Source organism: Bidens hawaiensis, unplaced genomic scaffold, assembly GCF_021521415.1.
Source record: "Bidens hawaiensis isolate Kalapana, Puna unplaced genomic scaffold, B.hawaiensis_p1.1 tig00000055_1, whole genome shotgun sequence".
Taxonomy (NCBI): Eukaryota; Viridiplantae; Streptophyta; class Magnoliopsida; order Asterales; family Asteraceae; genus Bidens; species Bidens hawaiensis.
In genome coordinates this window covers 1,781,025-1,805,234 of record NW_027491016.1, presented here as the reverse complement: position 1 = coordinate 1,805,234, position 24,210 = coordinate 1,781,025, and the positions used below count along the sequence as shown (strand labels likewise).

General features: G+C 41.4%; 1 protein-coding gene across 1 annotated transcript; it reads right to left on the bottom strand.

Moving 5' to 3' along the window:
• Positions 1-16,821: 16,821 nt before the first annotated feature.
• On the bottom strand, positions 16,822-22,926 carry LOC143633531 (transcription factor-like protein DPB). The gene is made up of 9 exons (XM_077101838.1): positions 22,664-22,926; positions 21,849-21,928; positions 21,638-21,681; positions 18,227-18,289; positions 17,977-18,123; positions 17,808-17,876; positions 17,581-17,679; positions 17,159-17,229; positions 16,822-17,071 (listed from the first exon to the last, which is right to left on the bottom strand). The coding sequence occupies exons 1-9, from the start codon at positions 22,849-22,851 to the stop codon at positions 16,822-16,824; spliced, it is 1,011 nt and encodes a 336-aa protein (XP_076957953.1). The 5' UTR covers positions 22,852-22,926.
• Positions 22,927-24,210: the final 1,284 nt, after the last annotated feature.

Sequence of the window (24,210 nt, the reverse complement as noted above, 5' to 3'; positions counted from 1 at the left end):
CACAGGGTGACAGCTCACCGACAACAGTACGAGGAGGAGCACCCTCTAGTACTGTTTGTCACTATTAGCCGCTGCCTACTCACCAACCCTTACTGCGGGGCGTGCGCAGCCTACAGTTGGTGGAATAGTGTTACTGTTGGCCGTAACCTATTCACCAACTAGCATGGCCGGCGTATAATCCACAGTAGGTGGGACGTACATGATCTACAGTTGGTGGAATAGTGCAGCCGACTTTGTTACTGTTGGCCGTAACCTATCCACCAACCAGTATGGCCTGTGCACAGTCCACTGTTGGTAGAACAGGAATACTATTCAGCCGGCTGTACCTTCTAGGAAACCTACCTTCGGCTATAAATACTCCAACATCTTGGAATGGTAAGATCATCTGCTATCCAGTTATCTAGCAATCTCTTAATATACACTTATATTCAGAGCAATCTAGTCTGATTCTCACGCCGGAGGGTGGTCACAAGGAGGAACCCCCCCTTCTCAGTGACGAGCTTACGGTGTTTGTTTTGCAGGTCTCCTGAAGAACAGCCTTCTCAGTTAGATCTCATCCGTGGGAAACATTACTTAACCCCCAGATTATCTATAATCTGTCCAGGGTTCACCTAGTGTTTCTTCATTGGCGCCATCCGTGGGACAGTTGTTGGTTCTCCTCCCGAAGAGCCCGCGCTTGAGATATGTCCTTGGCGCGAGCTGCTTTCAACTTGTCGTTTTCACGACAAAGCAGCTCGACGCGTGGCTGCATCCGGGCCTGGAGAACCCGAAGCTCATTGGTTAGCCTACCCTCCTGGTAGCTAGCCATGGCTTCCCCCAACGCACCATGGGGAGCAGCGTGGCGAGCCCATTCCACGCACTCCACAGGGGTACGAAGGGTTGTTCCTCGGCGGATGTTCCATCGCGGAACATACACTTCATTGGAATCCGACACTGCAAAAGAAACAAAGCAGTTAGGAAAAGATGGAAGAAAAAAAAATATAAGTCAAAAGAACCCTACGCACCTGTAGGGTCGATCACAGGCCGATAGCCACCGAACCCATCGCCTGAACCTAAGGGAAATCCATCCAAAAGGTCGGGTGTAACACCCCGACCAAAGGCGGATTATACATCGGGGCGCCACATATTGTTTCATTACTCGTGACACTATTGGGTGTCAATATTTAATAAATACATTCATTCGCGCACGCGCAGGGTAAACACAAGATATAAATAAACCAACATAAATTAATATATTATAAATCATAATATTCGAACAGCAATAACTTGTCTTGATACATTTTAATCTAGGTCCAAAATAAAGAAAACTTCCTACGTGTCCACCAGCTCCAAAACAGCTACTGCAAACCTGAACATGTGTTAAAATAAAACGTCAAACACTTGCGTGTTGGTGAGAAATCAAGTTTAATACAATACATAGATATCAATAAATCTGCGCGCAACATGTGTATGTCTGGTTTTCAACAAGGGTGTAATCTGATCGGGACCAACTCTAAGATTCATAAGACTGCCAGTGCTCACAATTGAGCTCACAAACAAGACAAACTGTGCATGTGTATACAAAAGAGAAAATCATAAACGATAGTTCTCCCGTGTTCATCTAATGGTACCATGAAAACTGCGGAATAGACCGACAAGACGGTTAATGATCCACACATACAAATAAACAGCCAAGTCTACGTCCTCAACACATGGGATACTGCGCGACTAAAGTTCATAAACAAGTTTAAGACTCTAAGTTTGTATGAACACATGAACATCCCAAAACATTAAAAGCAAAAATGGATTAGGTACGAGATTACTCACTTGATAAACGATGCGGTGTAAGATAAAGCAAGAACCAACTTTAAACAAGCACAAGTTAACCTATAAATAAGATTATCGTTTTAATGATTGGTTTTAAGTCTTGATTATAAGTTAGCATAATTAATAAGTAAATTATTATATATATATATTACCGGAAAAGCAGGGCAGAACAGGGAGGAAGACGGAGGCAGAGAGGAAGACGGCAGAGAGAGCAAGGGGCAAGAGAACAGGAGAGATTAAGTGTTTTGTGTGTGTAGTGTTATGAAAATAATGTTATTATTTATAGGAAAACCCTAGGAGACATAAATCCAGAAAAAGGGGAAAAGATTCCAAGACAAACAGAACAAGACAAAACAAAAGATATCAAAAGATATGGCAGCTGCAGGGGGCAAGATAAAGCTGTCAGGGAACAGTAAAAAGCATGGGCGGGTCAGATAAAGGTACTGGTCAAGCATGGAAAAAGCAGATCTCAAAAGATTATGTCAGTCACTTTATCTGCCAACCAATGGGGTTGGTGCGCATGCTGCGCCAAAAGTGGCTTTTCAGACATAAAGCAGATTAGATCAACAGCACAAAAGATAAGACAACACAAAAGCAAACGGCTAGATTCAACAGAAGAAACTCAAAGGGTTTAGCGCGAGAAGGCTAAGGCGCGAAGGCAGACACAGAAGGTCAAGAGAGCGCGAGCGCGAAGGCAGACAGAAACAACCTTAACGCGTCGCGGAAAGAACTACATTTCTAAGCGCGCCGCGGGAAGAATCACATTTCTTAGCGCGCCGCGGGAGGAACTAGAATTCCTAGCGCGCCGCGGGAAGAACTATAATTCTTAGCGCGCTGCGAGAAGAACTACAAATCCTTAGCGCGTCGCGGGAAGAACTACCGTTCTTAGCGCGCTGCGAGAAGAATTACAATTCTTAGTGCGCTGCGAGAAGAGTTCGTCTCGCGTATCGCTGAAACAGGTGGTCTTCACGCAGGATTCCTTGTAAGGGGTCTGGCGCGTGGAGCTGCGCAGACAACCTTAGGCGGGAAGGAACAAAGGACAAGCAAGGAGTTAGAAGAAAGAGGGAAACAAGGCGTAAGGGCGGGACGGCGACAAGAGGGAAAAGAAGGCGGAAAGAGAGAAGAGGGACGGCGGAAAGAAAGAGAGAGAGAAAGAGGCGGGAAGGAAAATATATTATTATTATTAAAAGTAAAATATAAGTATAAATACTAAATCATAAAAGAAAGAGATCGGGTCAGAGAAACGGGTACCTGGGTCGGGTCAGATCGGGGCAGATGTCACAGTCTCCCCTACTTTAAGAAATTTCGTCCCGAAATTTATCTCGAAGTAGGTTGCGCAGAGAACAGGTGCGGGTACTTGATCTTCATTTGATCTTCCCTTTCCCATGTAAACTCGGCTCCGCGCTTGGACTCCCAGCGAACTTTCACGATAGGGATACGACTGCGCTTGGTTTGCTTAACCTCGCGATCCATAATCTCAACAGGCTTCTCAACAAAATGCATAGTTTCATCAACTTGAACTTCATCAAGTGGAATGTGAAGGTTCTCGTCAGCTAAACACTTCTTGAGATTGGATACATGGAACGTTGGATGCACATTACTGAGCGCGGGCGGCAGGTCAAGCCTGTAGGCAACTTTTCCCACACGCGCGATGATCTTGAATGGTCCAACATATCGAGGAGCAAGCTTACCTTTCTTCCCAAAGCGGACAACACCTTTCCAAGGCGACACTTTGAGGAGAACAAGATCACCAACTTGAAATTCGAGAGGCTTCCGCCTACGATCTGCGTAACTCTTCTGTCGGCTTCTGGCAGTCAGCAGATGATCACGGATCTTGGCGATCTTATCGGTTGTCTCTTGAACAAGTTCGGGTCCTGTGATTTGAGTTTCACCCACTTCGCTCCAACAAATCGGGGAGCGGCACTTACGACCGTAAAGTGCTTCAAATGGGGCCATACCGATACTGGAATGATAGCTGTTATTATAAGAGAACTCAATCAAAGGCAGGTGTGAATCCCAATTACCTCTAAAATCAAGAACACAAGATCGGAGCATATCCTCAAGAGTTTGGATAGTTCGCTCAGACTGACCGTCAGTCTGAGGATGATATGCCGTACTCATGTCCAAGCGAGTTCCTAGCGCAGATTGGAGAGATTTCCAAAAGCGAGATATAAAACGGCCATCGCGATCGGATATGATGCTCAAAGGAGTACCATGGCGGCAGACAATTTCCTTGACATAAAGCTGCGCGAGATGCTCAACACGGTAGTTTTCACGAATGGGCAGAAAGTGAGCAGACTTAGTCAAACGATCCACTATTACCCAAATGCTATCATGTTTGCTTGCTGTCAAAGGTAACTTGGTAATAAAGTCCATCGCTACACATTCCCATTTCCACGTAGGAATTTCTGGTTGTTCGAGCAAACCAGATGGGCGTTGGTGTTCAGCTTTCACTTTAGAACAAGTCAGACATCTAGCTACGAACACAGCAATATCCTTTTTCATACCGGGCCACCAATAAGTAATGCGCAAATCCTTGTACATCTTATCAGCGCCGGGATGAATAGAATACCGAGATTTGTGCGCTTCACACAGGATATCAGCGCGAAGATTCTCAACAAAGGGAATCCAGATGCGATTGAGATAGCAGAGAATTCCACCCAGATTGGGCACAAAATGCGCTTCCGCGCCACACGCTAACTCGGCGCGAAGGTTATCATTACTGATGGATGCGCGCTGCGCGTCACGAATACGCGATTCAAGGTTGCTTTGAATCGGCGCGAAGTGAAGCTGCGTGCGCGGCAAGATACAGTTAAGCTGGCAGGGTTTTCGGCTGAGCGCATCGGCTACCACATTAGCCTTACCAGGATGATACCGGATCTCACAATCGTAATCGCTGATGAGTTCGTTCCATCGGCGTTGCCTCATGTTAAGTTCCTTCTGATCAAAGATATGCTGAAGGCTTTTATGGTCGGTGTAAAGGATACACTTAGTACCATAAAGGTAGTGTCTCCAGATCTTTAAGGCAAAAACAACTGCACCAAGTTCGAGGTCGTGAGTTGTATAGTTCTTTTCGTGAACCTTGAGTTGCCTTGATGCGTAAGCGATAACCTTGCCTCGTTGCATAAGAACACAACCGAGACCTTGGTTGGAGGCATCGCAGTACACGACAAAATCATCATTACCCTCAGGTAGCGCAAGAACAGGAGCTTCACACAACAACCGCTTGAGCGATAGAAAGGCTTCTTCTTGCTTCGAGCCCCAAATATACGGTTTACCTTTGTGCGTTAGAGTTGTTAAAGGCAAAGCGATCTTTGAGAAGTTCGAAATGAAACGCCGGTAATAACCAGTTAAGCCCAGAAAGGAACGGATCTCAGAAGGAGAGGATGGCGTAATCCAGTTCTTGATTGCTTCAATTTTGGATGGGTCGACATGAATACCCATCTTGTTAACAACATGGCCAAGAAACTGTACTTCATCAGACCAGAATTCACACTTGGAAAGCTTAGCATAGAGTTGCTCAGCTCTAAGCTTTTGCAACACCAACCGAAGATGTTGCTCGTGCTCGGCCTTGGTCTTAGAATACACCAGAACATCATCGATAAACACAATCACGAATTTATCCAAGAAAGGCCTACACACCCGATTCATTAGATCCATGAAAACGGCGGGTGCGTTGGTTAAACCGAAGGACATGACCAAGAATTCAAAATGGCCATAACGAGTTCGAAAAGCAGTCTTCGGAACATCTTCATCGCGGATGCGCAACTGGTGATAGCCAGAGCGGAGATCAATCTTGGAAAAACAAGAGGCACCTTGGAGTTGATCAAAGAGGTCGTCAATACGCGGTAAGGGATACCGGTTTTTAATGGTGAGTTTGTTCAACTCGCGGTAATCAATACACATGCGAAACGATCCATCTTTCTTTTTAACGAACAACACCGGAGCACCCCAGGGCGAAGAGCTAGGGCGAATGAATCCTTTAGCAGTCAACTCTTGAAGTTGGCTTGCCAATTCTTGCATCTCAGCGGGTGCAAGACGATAAGGAGATTTAGCTACGGGGGAAGCACCAGGGACAAGATCAATACGGAACTCGACTTCACGAGCGGGAGGGATACCAGGAAGATCATCAGGAAAAACTTCAGGGAAATCACGCACAACAGGGATATCGCGAAGCTTCTTTTCTTCAGCAGGTTTAACCACATGGGCTAGAAATGCAATACACTTCTTCCGCATGAGTCTTTGGGCTTCGGCGCAAGACATAAGCTTAAGACCACGGGAGGGTTTTTCGCCGTAAATATGAAGATCACCATTTTCTCGAGGTATGCGTATCAACTTCTTGGCGCAAATAACTTCGGCGCGATTATGCGAAAGCCAGTCCATACCAATGATAACATCAAAGCTCCCAAGAGGCATAGGGATGAGGTCAATCAGAAAATCGTTTTCGTTAAGGTTAAGCGTACAACCTTTAATCACTGAGTTAATTAAAATAATTTCACCATTAGCCAATTCAACTGAAAAATTCTCTTTTAAATCGTTGCGCGGTCGCGCAAGCTTCTGCTCGAAGGCGCGAGAGATAAAACTTCGATCGGCGCCAGTATCAAAAAGTACAGAAGCATAAAATCCGTTAAGCAAAAATGTACCATTAACTACGTCATTATTCGCTTGCGCTTGGTGCGCGGTTATGTTAAAAGCTCGTCCACGCGTCACTTGGTTTGAAATCTGGTTCACCGGATTCGCTTGCGTAATCTGAACTTGTAGCCTTGGGCACGCGTTCCGGAAATGACTGGGATCACCGCAGTTAAAGCACGATCTGGGTCGTGGGTTTTGGTAGGTTGGTTGTGGGTTCTGCGGGTAGACTGGTGGTGTTGGCGCAATTGGATTGGCGAGAAGGACTCTACAGTTCTCAGCAGTGTGACCAGTACGGCCACATCGGTTACAAAGTCGACACAGGGTTTGGGTTGGGTGGTGAAATCTACAGGTTGGGCAAAAGGGATGGTTTCCTGTGTAAGGTTTCTTAGGAGGCGGGGCAGGGAGTGCGGGATTGGTTAAGGCATAGTTATGGACTACAGGAGGTGTTGGGTAGGCTGACAGTGGGTTAGGCGCATGAACTGGAGGTTGGTATGCGGGTTGCTGGACAATGGGCGGGTTGGTAAGCGCATAGGCCTTGCGCCTGCGCTTGAGGTTGTTACGGTTTGAGGGTTCAGGTTTGGTTTCTGTTGGTTCAGGGGCAGTCTTGGGTTTGGTCTTTTCTGTTCCCCGCAGGAACAGGGTTCCTGCTCTGACATGGTTGTCGCTGAGCACAGCGGCCAACTCAATGGCGTCAGAGAGGGTTACTGGGTTTCTGGCCCATACAGAATCTTGAATTTCCATGGGGAGACCCCCAAGGAATTTCTCTATGGCTCGGCGGGAAGGGGTAACAAGGTGAGGGACAAGCAGACTTAGTTCATGGAAGCGCGTCGCGTACTCGCGCGCTTCACCACTGTACTGCTTAAGATTCCAAAATTCCTCCTCCAGGCGCTTAACTTCGTTGGGAGGGCAGAATTCTCGCGTCAGAATTTCCTTGAATTCCTCCCAGAGCATGCTGGAAGCAGCTTCTGCGCCACGCGCATGAGCTACTCCATTCCACCATGTAAGCGCTCTGGATTCCAGGACACTGGAAGCATACAGGGTTCGTCTGTCTGAGGGGCATTGGGTGTGGAGGAAAGTGTTTTCTATCTTCTCAAGCCACTGGAGCATCACGGTGGCTCCTTCAAGACCTGTGAACTTTGGAGGGTTTCCCGCGTTAAAGGACTTAATGTTATAACTGGAGGTATTGGTATTGTTTTGGCTCAAGGCTTGGGCTATCGCGGCGGCCATTTCCTGGGAACGTTGCTGTCTACGCATGCGCGAGGCTTCTCTTCTCTGAAATCGGCGAGATAGCGGAGGCATTCTATAAAAGTTTTAATTTTGGTTAATGTCTTAGCGCAAAGTATAATCTCATAAAGCTTGGTTTCGCAGGGTTAGATACTATCAAAAGTTAAAGTAGATTAAATGACTTTAAATGCAGACTTAATAAAGGTAACAAATTCAAATCAAGAATCGACAATTCATGTATCACCATGACTTTCCGAATTCCCAATTTAAAATATACGAGCAAACGAGTATTGGAGATTGACGATTCATGTATCACCATGACTTTTCAATCTTCAATATAAAATATACAAGAAAATGAGTATTGGAGAGTGACAATTCATGTATCACCATGACTTTTCAAGTCTCCAACCTCAGAACATAATCGTAAATGGGAATTGAAAATCAACTTATTCATGTATCACCATGACTTTTCGGATTTTCAAACCCAACAAACGAATATGTAAGAAAATCAATAAAAATCGAAATTCAACAAAAATCGAAATATCGCGAAATAAAACATAAAATCATATACTGCGCAAGCGCGAGCATATTCATAAATAACGAGTAATTAACAATAAGCGCGCAAACATGAGATTTCTCTCATGCGCGAGAAGGGACTCTTAGGTATTCTAGGCCGTTACGTCTAACCACCTATCCTAAAGTCAACGAGCTCTGATACCAATCTGTAACACCCCGACCAAAGGCGGATTATACATCGGGGCGCCACATATTGTTTCATTACTCGTGACACTATTGGGTGTCAATATTTAATAAATACATTCATTCGCGCACGCGCAGGGTAAACACAAGATATAAATAAACCAACATAAATTAATATATTATAAATCATAATATTCGAACAGCAATAACTTGTCTTGATACATTTTAATCTAGGTCCAAAATAAAGAAAACTTCCTACGTGTCCACCAGCTCCAAAACAGCTACTGCAAACCTGAACATGTGTTAAAATAAAACGTCAAACACTTGCGTGTTGGTGAGAAATCAAGTTTAATACAATACATAGATATCAATAAATCTGCGCGCAACATGTGTATGTCTGGTTTTCAACAAGGGTGTAATCTGATCGGGACCAACTCTAAGATTCATAAGACTGCCAGTGCTCACAATTGAGCTCACAAACAAGACAAACTGTGCATGTGTATACAAAAGAGAAAATCATAAACGATAGTTCTCCCGTGTTCATCTAATGGTACCATGAAAACTGCGGAATAGACCGACAAGACGGTTAATGATCCACACATACAAATAAACAGCCAAGTCTACGTCCTCAACACATGGGATACTGCGCGACTAAAGTTCATAAACAAGTTTAAGACTCTAAGTTTGTATGAACACATGAACATCCCAAAACATTAAAAGCAAAAAGGGATTAGGTACGAGATTACTCACTTGATAAACGATGCGGTGTAAGATAAAGCAAGAACCAACTTTAAACAAGCACAAGTTAACCTATAAATAAGATTATCGTTTTAATGATTGGTTTTAAGTCTTGATTATAAGTTAGCATAATTAATAAGTAAATTATTATATATATATATATTACCGGAAAAGCAGGGCAGAACAGGGAGGAAGACGGAGGCAGAGAGGAAGACGGCAGAGAGAGCAAGGGGCAAGAGAACAGGAGAGATTAAGTGTTTTGTGTGTGTAGTGTTATGAAAATAATGTTATTATTTATAGGAAAACCCTAGGAGACATAAATCCAGAAAAAGGGGAAAAGATTCCAAGACAAACAGAACAAGACAAAACAAAAGATAACAAAAGATATCAAAAGATATGGCAGCTGCAGGGGGCAAGATAAAGCTGTCAGGGAACAGTAAAAAGCATGGGCGGGTCAGATAAAGGTACTGGTCAAGCATGGAAAAAGCAGATCTCAAAAGATTATGTCAGTCACTTTATCTGCCAACCAATGGGGTTGGTGCGCATGCTGCGCCAAAAGTGGCTTTTCAGACATAAAGCAGATTAGGTCAACAGCACAAAAGATAAGACAACACAAAAGCAAACGGCTAGATTCAACAGAAGAAACTCAAAGGGTTTAGCGCGAGAAGGCTAAGGCGCGAAGGCAGACACAGAAGGTCAAGAGAGCGCGAGCGCGAAGGCAGACAGAAACAACCTTAACGCGTCGCGGAAAGAACTACATTTCTAAGCGCGCCGCGGGAAGAATCACATTTCTTAGCGCGCCGCGGGAGGAACTAGAATTCCTAGCGCGCCGCGGGAAGAACTATAATTCTTAGCGCGCTGCGAGAAGAACTACAAATCCTTAGCGCGTCGCGAGAAGAACTACCGTTCTTAGCGCGCTGCGAGAAGAATTACAATTCTTAGCGCGCTGCGAGAAGAGTTCGTCTCGCGTATCGCTGAAACAGGTGGTCTTCACGCAGGATTCCTTGTAAGGGGTCTGGCGCGTGGAGCTGCGCAGACAACCTTAGGCGGGAAGTAACAAAGGACAAGCAAGGAGTTAGAAGAAAGAGGGAAACAAGGCGTAAGGGCGGGACGGCGACAATAGGGAAAAGAAGGCGGAAAGAGAGAAGAGGGACGGCGGAAAGAAAGAGAGAGAGAAAGAGGCGGGAAGGAAAATATATTATTATTATTAAAAGTAAAATATAAGTATAAATACTAAATCATAAAAGAAAGAGATCGGGTCAGAGAAACGGGTACCTGGGTCGGGTCAGATCGGGGCAGATGTCACATCGGGCAGATGGGAAGGTGGCAAAGATTGGCGAGAAGCCCTGCGCGTACCTGATGGGCCGGCTGTCTTTGCCGGTGGCGGAGGCATAGTAGTGGCCGCCGTGGTCGCCGTCGGGGTCGCCGCCGCAGAATCTGCAGCAATCGTAACCGCCGGCTCGGTGAAAGATGCTGTAAAAATCGCACTTACCACCGGCGGTGACGTCATCTCGGCCGGAACAGTCGGCTCAAAGGAGTGAGCAACTGATCCGGCGGAAGCAAGCGCAGGCGCCTGGGTCGTCGCCTCAGGTAGGCTGACCAAGCCTACCGTCATCGGCGGAGAGGTACTCCTCTGCGCTCCACCCTGGAATGCGTCAACATCCACGCCTGCACAAGAAGATAAGTGTCAAGTTTATAAAGTGAAATCTACAAAGATAAGAAGGATGTTTGTACTTACGGGTTCTCTTGAGCTTGAACGTACGGACGGGCGGGGACGAATCCGATGGAGCCGGTCTCTTGACGCCGGCCACCGTCGTCGCCATTGGTACCTCGGAGGTAGCAGTCGTAGCCTCCGGAACAGTGGTCTTCTCGCCACCGGGGTTCCCCGCCACCTCTTCATTATCTGACTCACTGTCAGATAGGACCACTGGATCGGCCGTGGAGGCCACCTTCTCCTTCCCTTTCCCACCGGCAGCCCTCTTCTTCCGCACCAACGGAGGACCATCTGCGGATTCCTCAGAAGAAGACAGGATGTCAGGAATTCCAGCAGCGGGTACAGCATTGAGAGGAGGAGGATAGAATAACGCCTTACCTGGCCGCCGGTGGCTCAGGATCTCGTGGCCCAGCGGATAGACCTCCACAAACCGATCCGCTGATTGCTCCAGGATGGGCAACTCGTTCTCGTCTAGAGCACGAGTACCCACCCGCACGGGACCGTCAGCTTCCCGCGGGTACAGGAGTGACTCCAAATTGTTCCCCTCTGAAAGAAAAGAAAGTTAGAAGACACTCAAATCAGCAAAAAAGACTTAAGACATACCATAAGGAATAGAATTCAAACCGTATTCGAGAAGGATGGGGAACCGAGACGCCTCCTTCCATACCCGGCTCATCCCCAGCATTACCATCCCGGACTCCGGAAACCGGTAAACCGGAGATTGGACAAGAGATATCTTCGCGAACCATTCCGCCTCCTGATAGCTGGAAGCGTGAAGGCTCGGAAGCGCTTGCCCCTTCTTGAACTTCATGGCAATGGGGATGGCGCGGGCAGAAATGTAGAAGAATTCCCGCTTCCACGATCGGAGACTGCGCTCGGTCGCGCAAATCTTCAGACCCTTGATCCGGGTCGTCAGGGTGTACCACCCCTGGATGCACCTCCAAGTATAGAAGGTCATCAGGCGGTCCACATAGGGCTCAATGCCCAGAATTCGGCACACCCACTCGAAGTGCCGAACCTTGGCAATCGCCATCGGATGCACCTCGGTCAGGTGCACACCGTGCCTCTCCAGGACACGGTACACAAACTTTGTCAATGGGAACCTAAGGTTCCCATAAACAAAGAATGCAGCATATACCCCGATCTTGCCACTGGGGGCATCGTACACAGTCTGATGAGGTTCAGGAAACTCAGGCTCAAGAGACTCAAGCATGAATTTCCTGACAACATACTGGTACAGATCGATAGGTAGAGCACACTGGCACTCGCCAGCAGTACTCCTATCGTCGACTACAGCTTCAGCATCATGAGAAGACATTGTAGAAGAAGAAACGATTTCGGAGGAATGCTCAATTAAAATAAGAGAGTATTCACCAGAAATCGCCTTAGAGATGAAGAGAAGAGGTGAAGATGTGAATTACAAAGGACCCTCTCCCCCTTTATATACTAATCGCAATTAATGCGATGAATTTAATGCGGAGGAGAGAGAAATCAAAGGTGCAATGAAACTATGACACGTGGCAAAAAGCAGGCTGGCAACAGCTGTTGACAGGACGCGTACCATTAATTTCGCGGCCACGCGCCCGAAAAACAGCGCCCACGCGCCTGAAAAAGCGTCTGGAATGACCATGTACTGTCACGTCACTATAACTTCCTGCACGTCCTGACACAGTCAGAAGAAACCGTCGCACGACGTTTCAGATGTTTGGACTGTTCCTATCTTCCCACCAACTCTTCGAATTTCGAAATTCAAAATTCAAAAAAGATTCAAAAGTAAGCGGGAAAACACCCCTTACCTTGGCAAACAAATAACCGTCAGACGGATGCGGGTACAGTGTTAAGGCAAAACCCTTCACATACCTAGCACCCGCAGGGAATTGAAGCCAAGAATACCTTGGCAACCAAGTAACCATAAGCCGGGTGCGGGTACAGTGTTAAGGCAAAACCCTTCACAAACCTAGCACCCGCAGGGAATTGAAGCCAAGAATACCTTGGCAACCAAGTAACCATAAGCCGGGTGCGGGTACGGTGTAAAGGCAAAACCCTTCACAAACCTAGCACCCGCAGGGAATTGAAGCCAAGAATACCTTGGAAGTAAAGTAACCGTAAGACGAGCGCGGGTAGTGTTAAGGCAAAACCCTTCACATACCTAGCGCCCCGCAGAAAATTGAAACCAAGAAGGACCTTCTGGGCAATGCTTGCGGATAGGGGAGTAACATCCCCGCATAATGGGAACGTCGAGAATTATGTTGTTTGAAACTCCGTGATGGAATTGGTGGTCTTAGCATAATTGATCACTATGTTGAAAACCACCAAGACCCCATGGAGACTATATACAAGTAAGACTCAACGCTCCTAACTCGCGAGAAGGTTACATACCTACCCGCATCATACCCAAAGATCAAGCAAAAAAATCGGGAATTTTTGCAAGTGACATTAGGAAACCCGCGGGAAGAATCCCCACGGAGAACCTTAAAACTAAAGACCTTTTCAAAACCCCTTGCTTAAAGTCCAAAAGTTCACCTCACTTTATTGAACATTCAAGAGAAGAACATTGGACTGGGGGGACTTGAAGAGGTAGGTCCCAGCAGATCCCAGTTGGTCCCGCAAGACTCACCTGGAACAGGGACGTCTGCGCAAAGGCCATCTGCTCCCGTAGGACCCACCATGCTCAGAGAACCTTACGCGCAGTACGCAAGCTGTACACGCAGGGAAAGCCTCCCAATGGTGAAGTACCCCGCCTGTTCCCGCAGTTGCAGATACAAGCCATCAGGGAAGGCTACCCGCAGACAGCAGGGCTACACGCACAAGACAATAGACACTTCAGTAGTCACATGAAGGAATGAGCAAGGCGGGAACAATCCCGCCAAAGTGAGCCAGTCCGTATGATTCTGAAAGATCTGTACTATACCTACCAAGGTATAGATAGGACAGACAATCTGACCAGAACAGCCCATGAGCCAATCACAGGGTGACAGCTCACCGACAACAGTACGAGGAGGAGCACCCTCTAGTACTGTTTGTCACTATTAGCCGCTGCCTACTCACCAACCCTTACTGCGGGGCGTGCGCAGCCTACAGTTGGTGGAATAGTGTTACTGTTGGCCGTAACCTATTCACCAACCAGCATGGCCGGCGTATAATCCACAGTAGGTGGGACGTACATGATCTACAGTTGGTGGAATAGTGCAGCCGACTTTGTTACTGTTGGCCGTAACCTATCCACCAACCAGTATGGCCTGTGCACAGTCCACTGTTGGTAGAACAGGAATACTATTCAGCCGGCTGTACCTTCTAGGAAACCTACCTTCGGCTATAAATACTCCAACATCTTGGAATGGTAAGATCATCTGCTATCCAGTTATCTAGCAATCTCTTAATATACACTTATATTCAGAGCAATCTAGTCTGATTCTCACGCCGGAGGGTGGTCACAAGGAGGAACCCCCCCTTCTCAGTGACGAGCTTACGGTGTTTGTTTTGCAGGTCTCCTGAAGAACAGCCTTCTCAGTTAGATCTCATCCGTGGGAAACATTACTTAACCCCCAGATTATCTATAATCTGTCCAGGGTTCACCTAGTGTTTCTTCAGTATGATAGTGAGGTTGATGAACAATATTGAAAAAGAATGGCGTGTGGCGTGAGTGGCAGGAACGCAACTAATAGTCTAAGTTCATTTTGTCAATCGCCAGATTTGTAAGGACCATTAATGAAGATATTATGCTAAAGCTAAAGTCCCCACCTGACTTTTGTCGACTTCTGTTTGTGTTTTTCACTTTTGATCCTTTAGCTTTTAGTTTTTTGTATTCTTTCCCTTTACTTTTTCCGTACGTGTTTGTATGGTAGTTGATTAGAAAACGTGGGCCTGTTCGGCTCCTATTTTTCTTCCCTTCTATGAGACATTATTACTGGTTTTATATTTTACAAGCGGCACTCTGGTAACTTTCTCTAAGGTAGATCATCGGCAGACGACAGAGTTGTCTTTAATAATTATTAAAAAAATTTGGATTGAATGCGAGGAAAAATTTTTAGATTTTTATAACCCCTATTGCAAAAACATAACTAAACCATATTCACAAAATTGACATCCGTAGGTTCTCAAGAATAAAATAAAATTGAATTGAGATTTGAAATATTCATTACAAATGGAATATAGATAGTTGCTTGAAATTCACATTCATAAAATAAACAATCAATGATATTTATTAAAATTGAATTAGGATCCCTAAAAATTCTCTAGATATATCTTATATAAACTCAATAAAAATACCAATTTTTACCGCAAAGTACCGGTACTGTTACCGCTTTTTATCAATGCCTAGTTTAAGAAAAAGGAATCCGATACCGGTACCCCTTACGATCGGTCAGCATGGTATTGGCACGGTAGCGTTATTCGGGGGGGGGGGGGGGAGAGAAGCGCATCCCTACAAAATAGTATCAATACTAGTTATAATAGAAAATTAATCCCAACAAAATAGCATCATCATTGTTGCCAAATATGAAAAGATCTTACAATGTGCTCTTGGTGTAGAATTACATCAAGACACAATTACGCAGTTAGTCTCTAACGTGTACTGAAAGTAACAAGATTGGGTATTAAGGTTTAAAAATCACATGTATGAGTATTCAAGTTTCAAATTTGTAGCAATTTCATGTACCAATTGTAACTTTTGTTAAATGTTATCAAAAAATGGAGGGTAGTTTCGTTATTATGCAAAAAGTAGAATATATATACATATTTTTGACTCGTATATATTACTTGTTAAATAAAAAAGGTCATGTTGAAGGCTTAGATAATAGAAGAACATGAAAACAAGGTTATACCGTCTTGTTAATGGTTTTTTCGACAATCAAATTGGGGTGATCGAGTTGATATTTAATCTGTTTTAAAAAGAATCTTATGAAGCTAAAAAGATATGGATAACTAATCATGTTTTCAAAACGTTAGTGTTTTTCATCAAGCTCAACAAATATATTATAAGGTTTTATATTAGAAAGATATAATTTAAATAACTCTTTAAATTAACTTTCTAAATAAAGATAGTTTTAAGATCATTTCATTTTTAGCGTTTGATAATATAAATAAAACCAAAGGACTTCTAGTCCAATGGTATCTTGATGGTGGGATAAGACTTAGTGACCATAAGGTCCTGGGTTCGAATCTCACAAGAGGGGGTTTTTCTCAAATATTGAATTTCCTCCTAAATTGGTGCTTGATAGTGGATATGATCGCGTGGTACCACTGGTGGCACGATGATACTCCAGTGGTCCATGAGTGATCCAAATTAGTCGTTCATAAAAACAAGATAATATAAATAAAGAATTAGATCAAAAATGAAAATGAGAGCCATTGAATATTTAATTTACTGTCACGCATGATGTTTAATTTTGAGAATATTTATTTTATGCTGGCATCAATTTTCTGTTAAAAATATGAAAATTTTCTAAAAATATGTATATATTCTTTTCTTTTCTTTTCTTCTTTTTATTTTATTTAATTTTTTTGCATGATGACGAAACTGACCTCCATTTTCTGTTGATATTTAACGAAAGTTACAATTAGCACCATTGTTACAAATTTAAAAGGTGAATACCTATACATGTGACTTTTAAACCTTAGTACCTAATCTTGTTCATTTCCATAAATGTTAGGGATTAACTGCGTAATAGCGTCTTAAATCAATAGCATCTACATTCTACAATCTGCATCACCTTCATATTAAGCCATGGCATGACATGCTTCAAACAGTAACTCAAAAATAATAATAATAATAATAATAACAACAAAGTAAAAGGTTAACAAAATACCCTTCATCCTACAAGTATCAAAAGTGCTCAGCCATAAGCCCAAGAACAAGTGGGTCCCCCTGGTGCAATTTAGGTTGTTATGTAGCATACTTTTAACGGTTAAACGCCACATGGCAACGATTGTATGGACCGATAATAACCTAATGCTCATTCTTAACATTAACACGCCACATGGCAAAGATTGTATGGACCAAGAATAACCTAATGCTCATTCTTAACATTAACACGCGCCTTGAGTATACCAGGAAGAGGAGGTGAGGTTGAAGGTCTAGCCGATGGTGTGGTGGTCTGTAAAGCGAGTGCGGACTGTGGCTCTAGTGTGGGTGATGGGCTCGAGCACGCACCACCATCCATGGGCCTATCATTTGCCATGTCATCGCCACCTTTTGATTGGTCACATAACTTCATTGCCTTCAGAACATGATTATCATCATGTATCTCAAAAGGAGTACTGCAATTGTGACAAATGTAAAACCAGTATTAAATGTTATAATCATAGACCAAGTGTAATTATTAATTAATTTATTTAATTAATTACCTATTGAAGTCGAAATGGACCAATTGCATATCTTCTGAAATTTCCACCTCAACTGTAGCATTAGGCCGAGTCTGCGATTATAAGACGGAAAGATGCTAATGATTTTCTTGTAGCATCACATGTTTAACATAGTCAATATCACTAAACTAAAGACGTAACATGTTTAACACATGATATTTGGTTAATTCATCAAGAAATCATGAAACATGTGGACCTTTTAATTATATGACCAAAATACCCTTCCAAAATGACAAAATAGAAGGAATCATGTGGTCCATAACTAATCATATCAGTAACATCCATACAAGGCATATTGCAATTGATATGGATATTCAAGAATGGAACTCTTTTTTTTTTATTTTTTCGCTCTTTCGAGAAACAAACACGAGAAATTTAATAACAAAAACAATAAACAGTTGTACCTGCACCAGTATAAAAGGCAAAGCCACGCCACCAGTTGGAGCATTTCCAGAGCTATATAATTGTTCGTTTCGCTGTATCAGATTTTGGAGACCTACATACTTTGTATGTGAAAAAACGACAAATTAGTGCAAAAAAGAATCATCAAAATTTCAAAATTCCTGACACATTATCAATTTTATCTAAATCAATCTGAACATGACTTTAAAAAAGGAAAAAATATTCTCACTTGATCCTCTAGCTCTCGTAAATAAGCTGACTTCTTCTCGAATCTAGTCTGTATAGCAAGCCGATTCTTCTGTGCTTAAGAAAATATAGAGGGGTGAATTTCGGAATTGCCAAGTTTGCCCTTTTAATAATTAACATTAATGTATAAAAAGTTTGCATTGAGAGGTGACCTTTAGCTCTTCAATATTGCTAAAGTTTGATTGAGGTAGACCCTTCCAGTGTATTTCCTTTTTATCTTTAGAAATAATGTCCATAGCCATTAGAACATTTAATGCATCGTATACCCTTCGACGAATGTTTTTCTCATCAAATTGTTGCTGTGGTAAGTAATTGCATGAAACAAAAAAGATGACAAATAAGCAAAGAAGAAAGATTTGTTTACTATTTTATTTCAAAAACAGATTGGGTGGTAACATGAACCTGGTTAGAAGCTTGAACACCGTTTCCAGGGTCCGCAAATTCAGCTACAAGTTCATCTGCAACCTGGAATTTCGAACATAGTTGTTTTAAACAGTTAAAAAAAATTATTTGACCGTGACAGATGGCTTAATTTGTTAAATGTTTGTGAAGATTACATGCATTTAAGTTGATGGCAATGGTTCTAGTAAAATTGGCAAATGTTAATACTTTTTTATTTCGGTTTTTTGGTAAAAAAAAAGAATAAAACCTTTATGATCTTAAGAGAACATATGCTTACCTTTGTGGTAAAGAGATGATAATGGGAATCAAACACTGTTTTGCGTCCCTTTGCAGTTACAGTTTCAGTATTTACTCACAGTCATGAGCGTTAAAATAGTTGTATTTGTGTTTTACATATTGGTACTAAAATGGATTATACACATGCATGTTAAGGTTTGATCTAATAAATGATGACCAACACATTCTACTTTATCTCTGTTGAATTTGGGATAACAGTAGTACTGCATCTCTCGTTAAATATTATATTGCACATTAGACCCCTACAATATTAACTAATTAGCAATATAACTCAACACTCCACTCAAGATGAGCGATACTGTAATAGATATCAATCATCAATTCATCATTATGTTAAGCAATCATTAAGTGTTATTTTAACTTCACATGGTTTGAAGTCAGAACTCTTATTTTCAGATAAATAAGTAAATAACTAATAAATCTCAAGTGTTTAGTGTGGTCATGCTACTGAACAAGATGCAATATTAATTGTGGATTATAGTTTCTATTTCAACCGTAGGATTTCCTAAACATCATGATATGAGTTTTGGAGTACATTGTATGACCTTCATTCCATTGCTTGTAACTAACAACCTATAAAGCCACATGCTCTTGGAGATTGACTTCTTCAACTTGCATGCATTACTATCTGTTTGAGATGTAACAAAATCGGGTGGAATCTCCATATACACCTCCTCAAGGTCTCCATGCAAAAACATGTTCTTGACATCTAGCAAATGTATGGCAGTACATGAGACCATGTAACCATGTTGTACTCATTTTTGTTACCGGGGAAAATGTCTTGTCATAGTCAATGCTATAAGTTTGACTTAGTCTTTAGCAACCAATCTAGCCCGAGTTTCTCTTTTATGAAACTCAACCAGATGAAACAACAAAAACATTTGAACCCAAGAGCATCTCACAACACATTCCTACTTTCCTAGAACTCTAGATGGCATCATATTGACCTAAATAGTTTGTTGTCATACCAGCCTTCCTCCATTAAAACTTAAGGCACATTGATTATTAACATCAACGAGTGGGCCACTTAGAAGATGCATATTCTTGTCATTCCACGCCCGCCCATTCTAAGCAAGGAGTGTAGAAGCACGTGGTTTGATAAAGAATTTCCCGACTAGTGATGAAAGCCATAACGAAGATTACTTAAACAGCATTATTTTTCCTAGTTCACAAGCATCAAAATAACTCTCTTCTATCTACTCTCTCAATTATCATGGATTATGCACTTGAGTTTATGATCCAACAGCATTAATTTTAGTGCATGCAAGAGCTTAAACATGTGTACCTTTATAATGATCCAACAGCAGGTTGGGACTCCTTTATCACACCTAGGTGAGTCACCCCACTTACATCTATATCCTCGGCATGCACAATCCACTATCTCATTGACATGCACAATCACCTATGTGTCTCTGCCGTCGTTATTGCAAGGCTGAGCGCAATTGAAGCTGAGATATCCTTTCTTCACCGAGCAACAAGAACAGCCAATGTCGAGTGGATAAAAGGTGCGCAGTTTCATATGTTCACTTTCTGTCTACTCTCCTCGTATTCTATTGATGCAATATCTTCCTCAAGGAATGAAGAGATGGTGAGTGACACATTGGTCAAGCCCTTAAAGTTTAAAATGAATCGTGGTGGTTCAAATCTGTTTGTAAGTGAACTCTCTTCGCTCATGTGTCATAAGATCAATCTTCTCCACTTCCATCATCATCATTACACCCCAGGCTCCTGTGTACATTCCCTCCAATGTTTTCACACATCAAATGCTCGACCACTGCGATAGACCTCCCATCTTGGTCCCTCAAGTTTGATAATGATAACTATTCCATTGCGTTACATGTATTGGCTTCGATATAGCCACAACTAACTTGCTAGAAATCTCTAGTTTCATCTAAACTACCCTAGCCATCCCCTCTAAGATCTCTAATTCCAAGCCTCGCAAATCACAATTGACTGGCTTTTTTCAAATGCAACAAGAAACATGATCAATACGACTCAAACACACATGATCACGTCTTCGTTCATCTATATAACCTCTTATTCATGTACTTTCAAACACTACATGCTAACACAAATGAGGCACGTTTAGCCAACTGGTCATGCCAGGAACGGTGAAAAAACGTGCTAGAAGAAACGAGAAATTAACATCGACCTCGCTAGAGAGTCACACAATTAAGAAGGAATCAGAATTGCTAGAAGAAAAGAAACGGAGATCAAAGTCGTTAGAGAGAAGTGGATGATACCATGTTGAATTTCTCATATCTCGTGATGCGACCCTCTAATATATAAATGAAATATTACAAAGCATGCCCTTACAATAACTAATTAGCGTAATATATCTAATTAACTCAACAATCTTTCCCTTCTTGATTGATTTTAAGTCAAACAAACGCTACACTCACTTAAAATTTACGTAGTTTGAGAATAAATGACAAAAAGTCACTACATAAAACGGAGAAACTAAACAAGGAAAAAAGATAAGAAAACTGGAAACACTGGCAACAAAGGAAACAAGCTATTAGCAGAAGTAAGAATAATATCCATCCATTATATAGATATTAATGTTGAAGAGCGACAGCTTCATGAAGAGTACATAACTAGCATGAGTGCTTAACCACTTTACCTTTTTTATGACAACCAAATTCTAGGTTTTAATTCTTTTTATCTAAATGCTTGTTTAGTTAAAGTTCGTTTATGACAGATTTGAAATCAAGCGAAGTTCATGGTCTAAGGCTTCAGTTTCTAAGATCCTCAAACATTGTACCAACATGATTATAATTGCAATTGCACTTCCACTTATCATTTAAAATTTTCCTTATATTTCCTCGGCAACTCATTCTTAGTTTTGTTAACAAGACGGAAGTCAAACGAACTATTAACTTAATGCAACTCAGGTTTTGTACTTCCACTTAATACATCCATTTGGTAAACATCATTCTCATGCCACAATAGTTTAGCATACAATAACTATAACATCGGTTTTAGGTGTTGATATGTGTGTATGTTGCAGGGGTATATAGAAACTAACCTAGGACCAAAAAGATTAATCGATATGAAAAGAGAAAATAGAAAGTGAATAGAAAAACACGTAAAAGAAGGTAGAAAAACACTAACCTCATTGTAAGTAGTTCTTCCCTTGCTTTCAACTTTCTCACACACTATGCAAATTAAATGAAAGTAAACATTAATCAAAACAAAAAAAACGTTACAATACCCAAAATATGAATATCGTTTTATCTTTGCTAAATATCTCCCTATCAAACAATTATAATTTCGAACAAGTAAATTCCTTTCTAAATTGAGAAGAAAAAAACACGTTACAAACCTTTCATGCTAAACTGCCTGAGACCTCTACCATTTTTATCCCCTCCAGTTGCACGTGGAGCCCGTTTCTTCTTCGTATTACTGCACAAAGATGCCCACCACTTAACTACTAACTCGCTAAACCTTAGTGTAAACATTTGACTAGCTAATAAAACATGTAGTATTTTATGCTCTGATAACACATACTTGGAAACTGAAAACAGATAGCATATGCTAAGCAGCATAATAATTGCACAGATTTAAATTTCAACCTTATAGCGAGTAGCCAAAAACAGTAAAATTTTAATAACATAAATGCACCCAATATCCTTATTGTTTATGCTTTACCTTCCATGAATGCTACACATTTTTAATCACTTTAATATATTTTAAGAAAAACCTTAAACAAGCTAAAGCTCAACTCAAGCTCAGCTACGCAGTGTGAAATTAATACATAGAAGTCCAAAAGAGTTAAAACTTAAAATTTAAAAATATACAACGCTCGTTAAAGCTCAAAGAGCCCAAATGAGCTTCCCATACAAAGCTCGAGCTCAATAACGAAACAAGCTTTATTTAAGGCTCGAAAAATCTCGGCTCGTTTATCAATCTGATCTCGAGTAGCTCGTTTGCGCCACTAAATCTATGCAAATTCACAGTTTATAACAACCACATTAACAACCTACACTAACTAAAAACTGAGGCTTGAGGCTTCTAACATTTTCAAATTTCTCTATCAAACAACACCAAATTAACATAAAAACCGACCGCAAACAAACCCTAATCTTAAACAGCAATTTATGAACCAAAACGTTATCAAAATAAAAAATTAAAAAATACCCAGTAGCCCCTTGAGATCCAGCATCATCAGCATGAATATCAAGGTGATTCAGCTTCGAAATGGTGGAGTTGCCAACAGAATACGCCGCCTCACTGCCGCTGGTGGAAACTGATTGACCGGAAACTGTGGTGCCCCATGACCGTCTGATGGGTGATGGATTATTATTATTATTATTATTCAAACCCATGGATACCCACCAAAATTAAGCAACGGTTATCAATTTGGGCGGATACCCAGATGAATTTAGGATGTGATAACTGAAACAAAGTAGAATCTGGTGGCGATTATTATGTTATGCTTCTGTTTGCTGAATTATTATTATTAGTATTATTATTAACAGCAAAACTTAACTCAATCGTTCGTTCTATAGGTAATGGAGAGGAGGGAACCCAAAACAGGGTTTAATTTGTTTTTTCCTTTTTCTTTTTCTTTAAATTATAATAACAATATAATATTATATTTTATTTATAGACAAATTGGATTTTGATAATCTAGTTTTTTTTTACAATAATCTCACTTCAAGAAATAGTTGTTACGGGTCCCAACTTTTAAATTAATTGTTTTCATTGGACATCCGTTAAAAAAACTTAAGGGCATTAAGTTTTTTTTTAATTTCAGACTGATATTTTATGGTTTCTTTATCGGAATGAGGATACGAGTCAATTGATGTAAAACTTAAAAGGTACTCTGAACGGGTTGATTTTTGTTAATTGGATGTTTAAACACCCAAATTGAAGCACCGTTTCGAGGTAAGTTTTACATCAATCGGCTCGTATCTGTATTCCGATCAAAAGCCCTAAAACATCAATTTGAAATTTGAAAAAAACATAGCGGCGTTAAGTTAATGAAAACAATTAGTGTGAAAGTTGGGGTCGGTGGCCGTATTTTCTAAGGCGGAATTGTTATGAATAGCTACAAAAAGGTGGGATTATTGCAATCCAATTTGGATTATTTATATTGATCTTATTAATAAACATATATTTTTATAGGTGACATAAAAAAATATTTTGTAGATTTTATAATAATCGTGGGCTCCTGTGAAGGCATTTGTTCTTATGTGGAAAAATGAGAAACGGGATCGGAGGATGAGAAAGGAAAGCATTTAGACATACTTTTATTAAGGTATCTTCATAACTTCCATGGTTTAATGAAAATTGTTATATCAAACGTTATGGCATCTTCAGTTTTTGATAGATGGGCAATATTGTTTTTCTTATATAAATGGTTAGTCTAACGGTATCAATGTATTTAAATAATAGTTATTCTAAAATGGTTGAGAGTTCTAGTCACATAGTGAATAACAGTGTAGATTTAGAAGTAGAATTTGAGGTTGTGAGTCGGTAGTTATAAAAAAATCTATCAAATGTTCATGATAACACACTTAGTTTTGATAAACAAATACTTTATTGCTGAGGTTTCTTAAGACGGTGAACAATTTTGTACTTTATAAACATGAATGATTTTGTCGTTTAAAATATGTTATATGTATTATTGATAGATGGATGGTGAGTGATTCCGTTTGTGTAATTTACTAATTATGCCTGTG

Bases quoted from the DNA above. Each gene is read 5' to 3' on its own strand.
- LOC143633531 (XM_077101838.1), bottom strand. From the start codon at position 22,851: ATGGGTTTGAATAATAATAATAATAATAATCCATCACCCATCAGACGG. The intron at 21,929-22,663 runs GTATTTTTTAAT...ATCTTTGTGCAG, and splicing joins GGATCTCAAGGGGCTACTGG to TAATACGAAGAAGAAACGGG. The intron at 18,290-21,637 runs GTTAGTGTTTTT...TCGAAATTCCAG, and splicing joins GAAGAACTACTTACAATGAG to GTTGCAGATGAACTTGTAGC.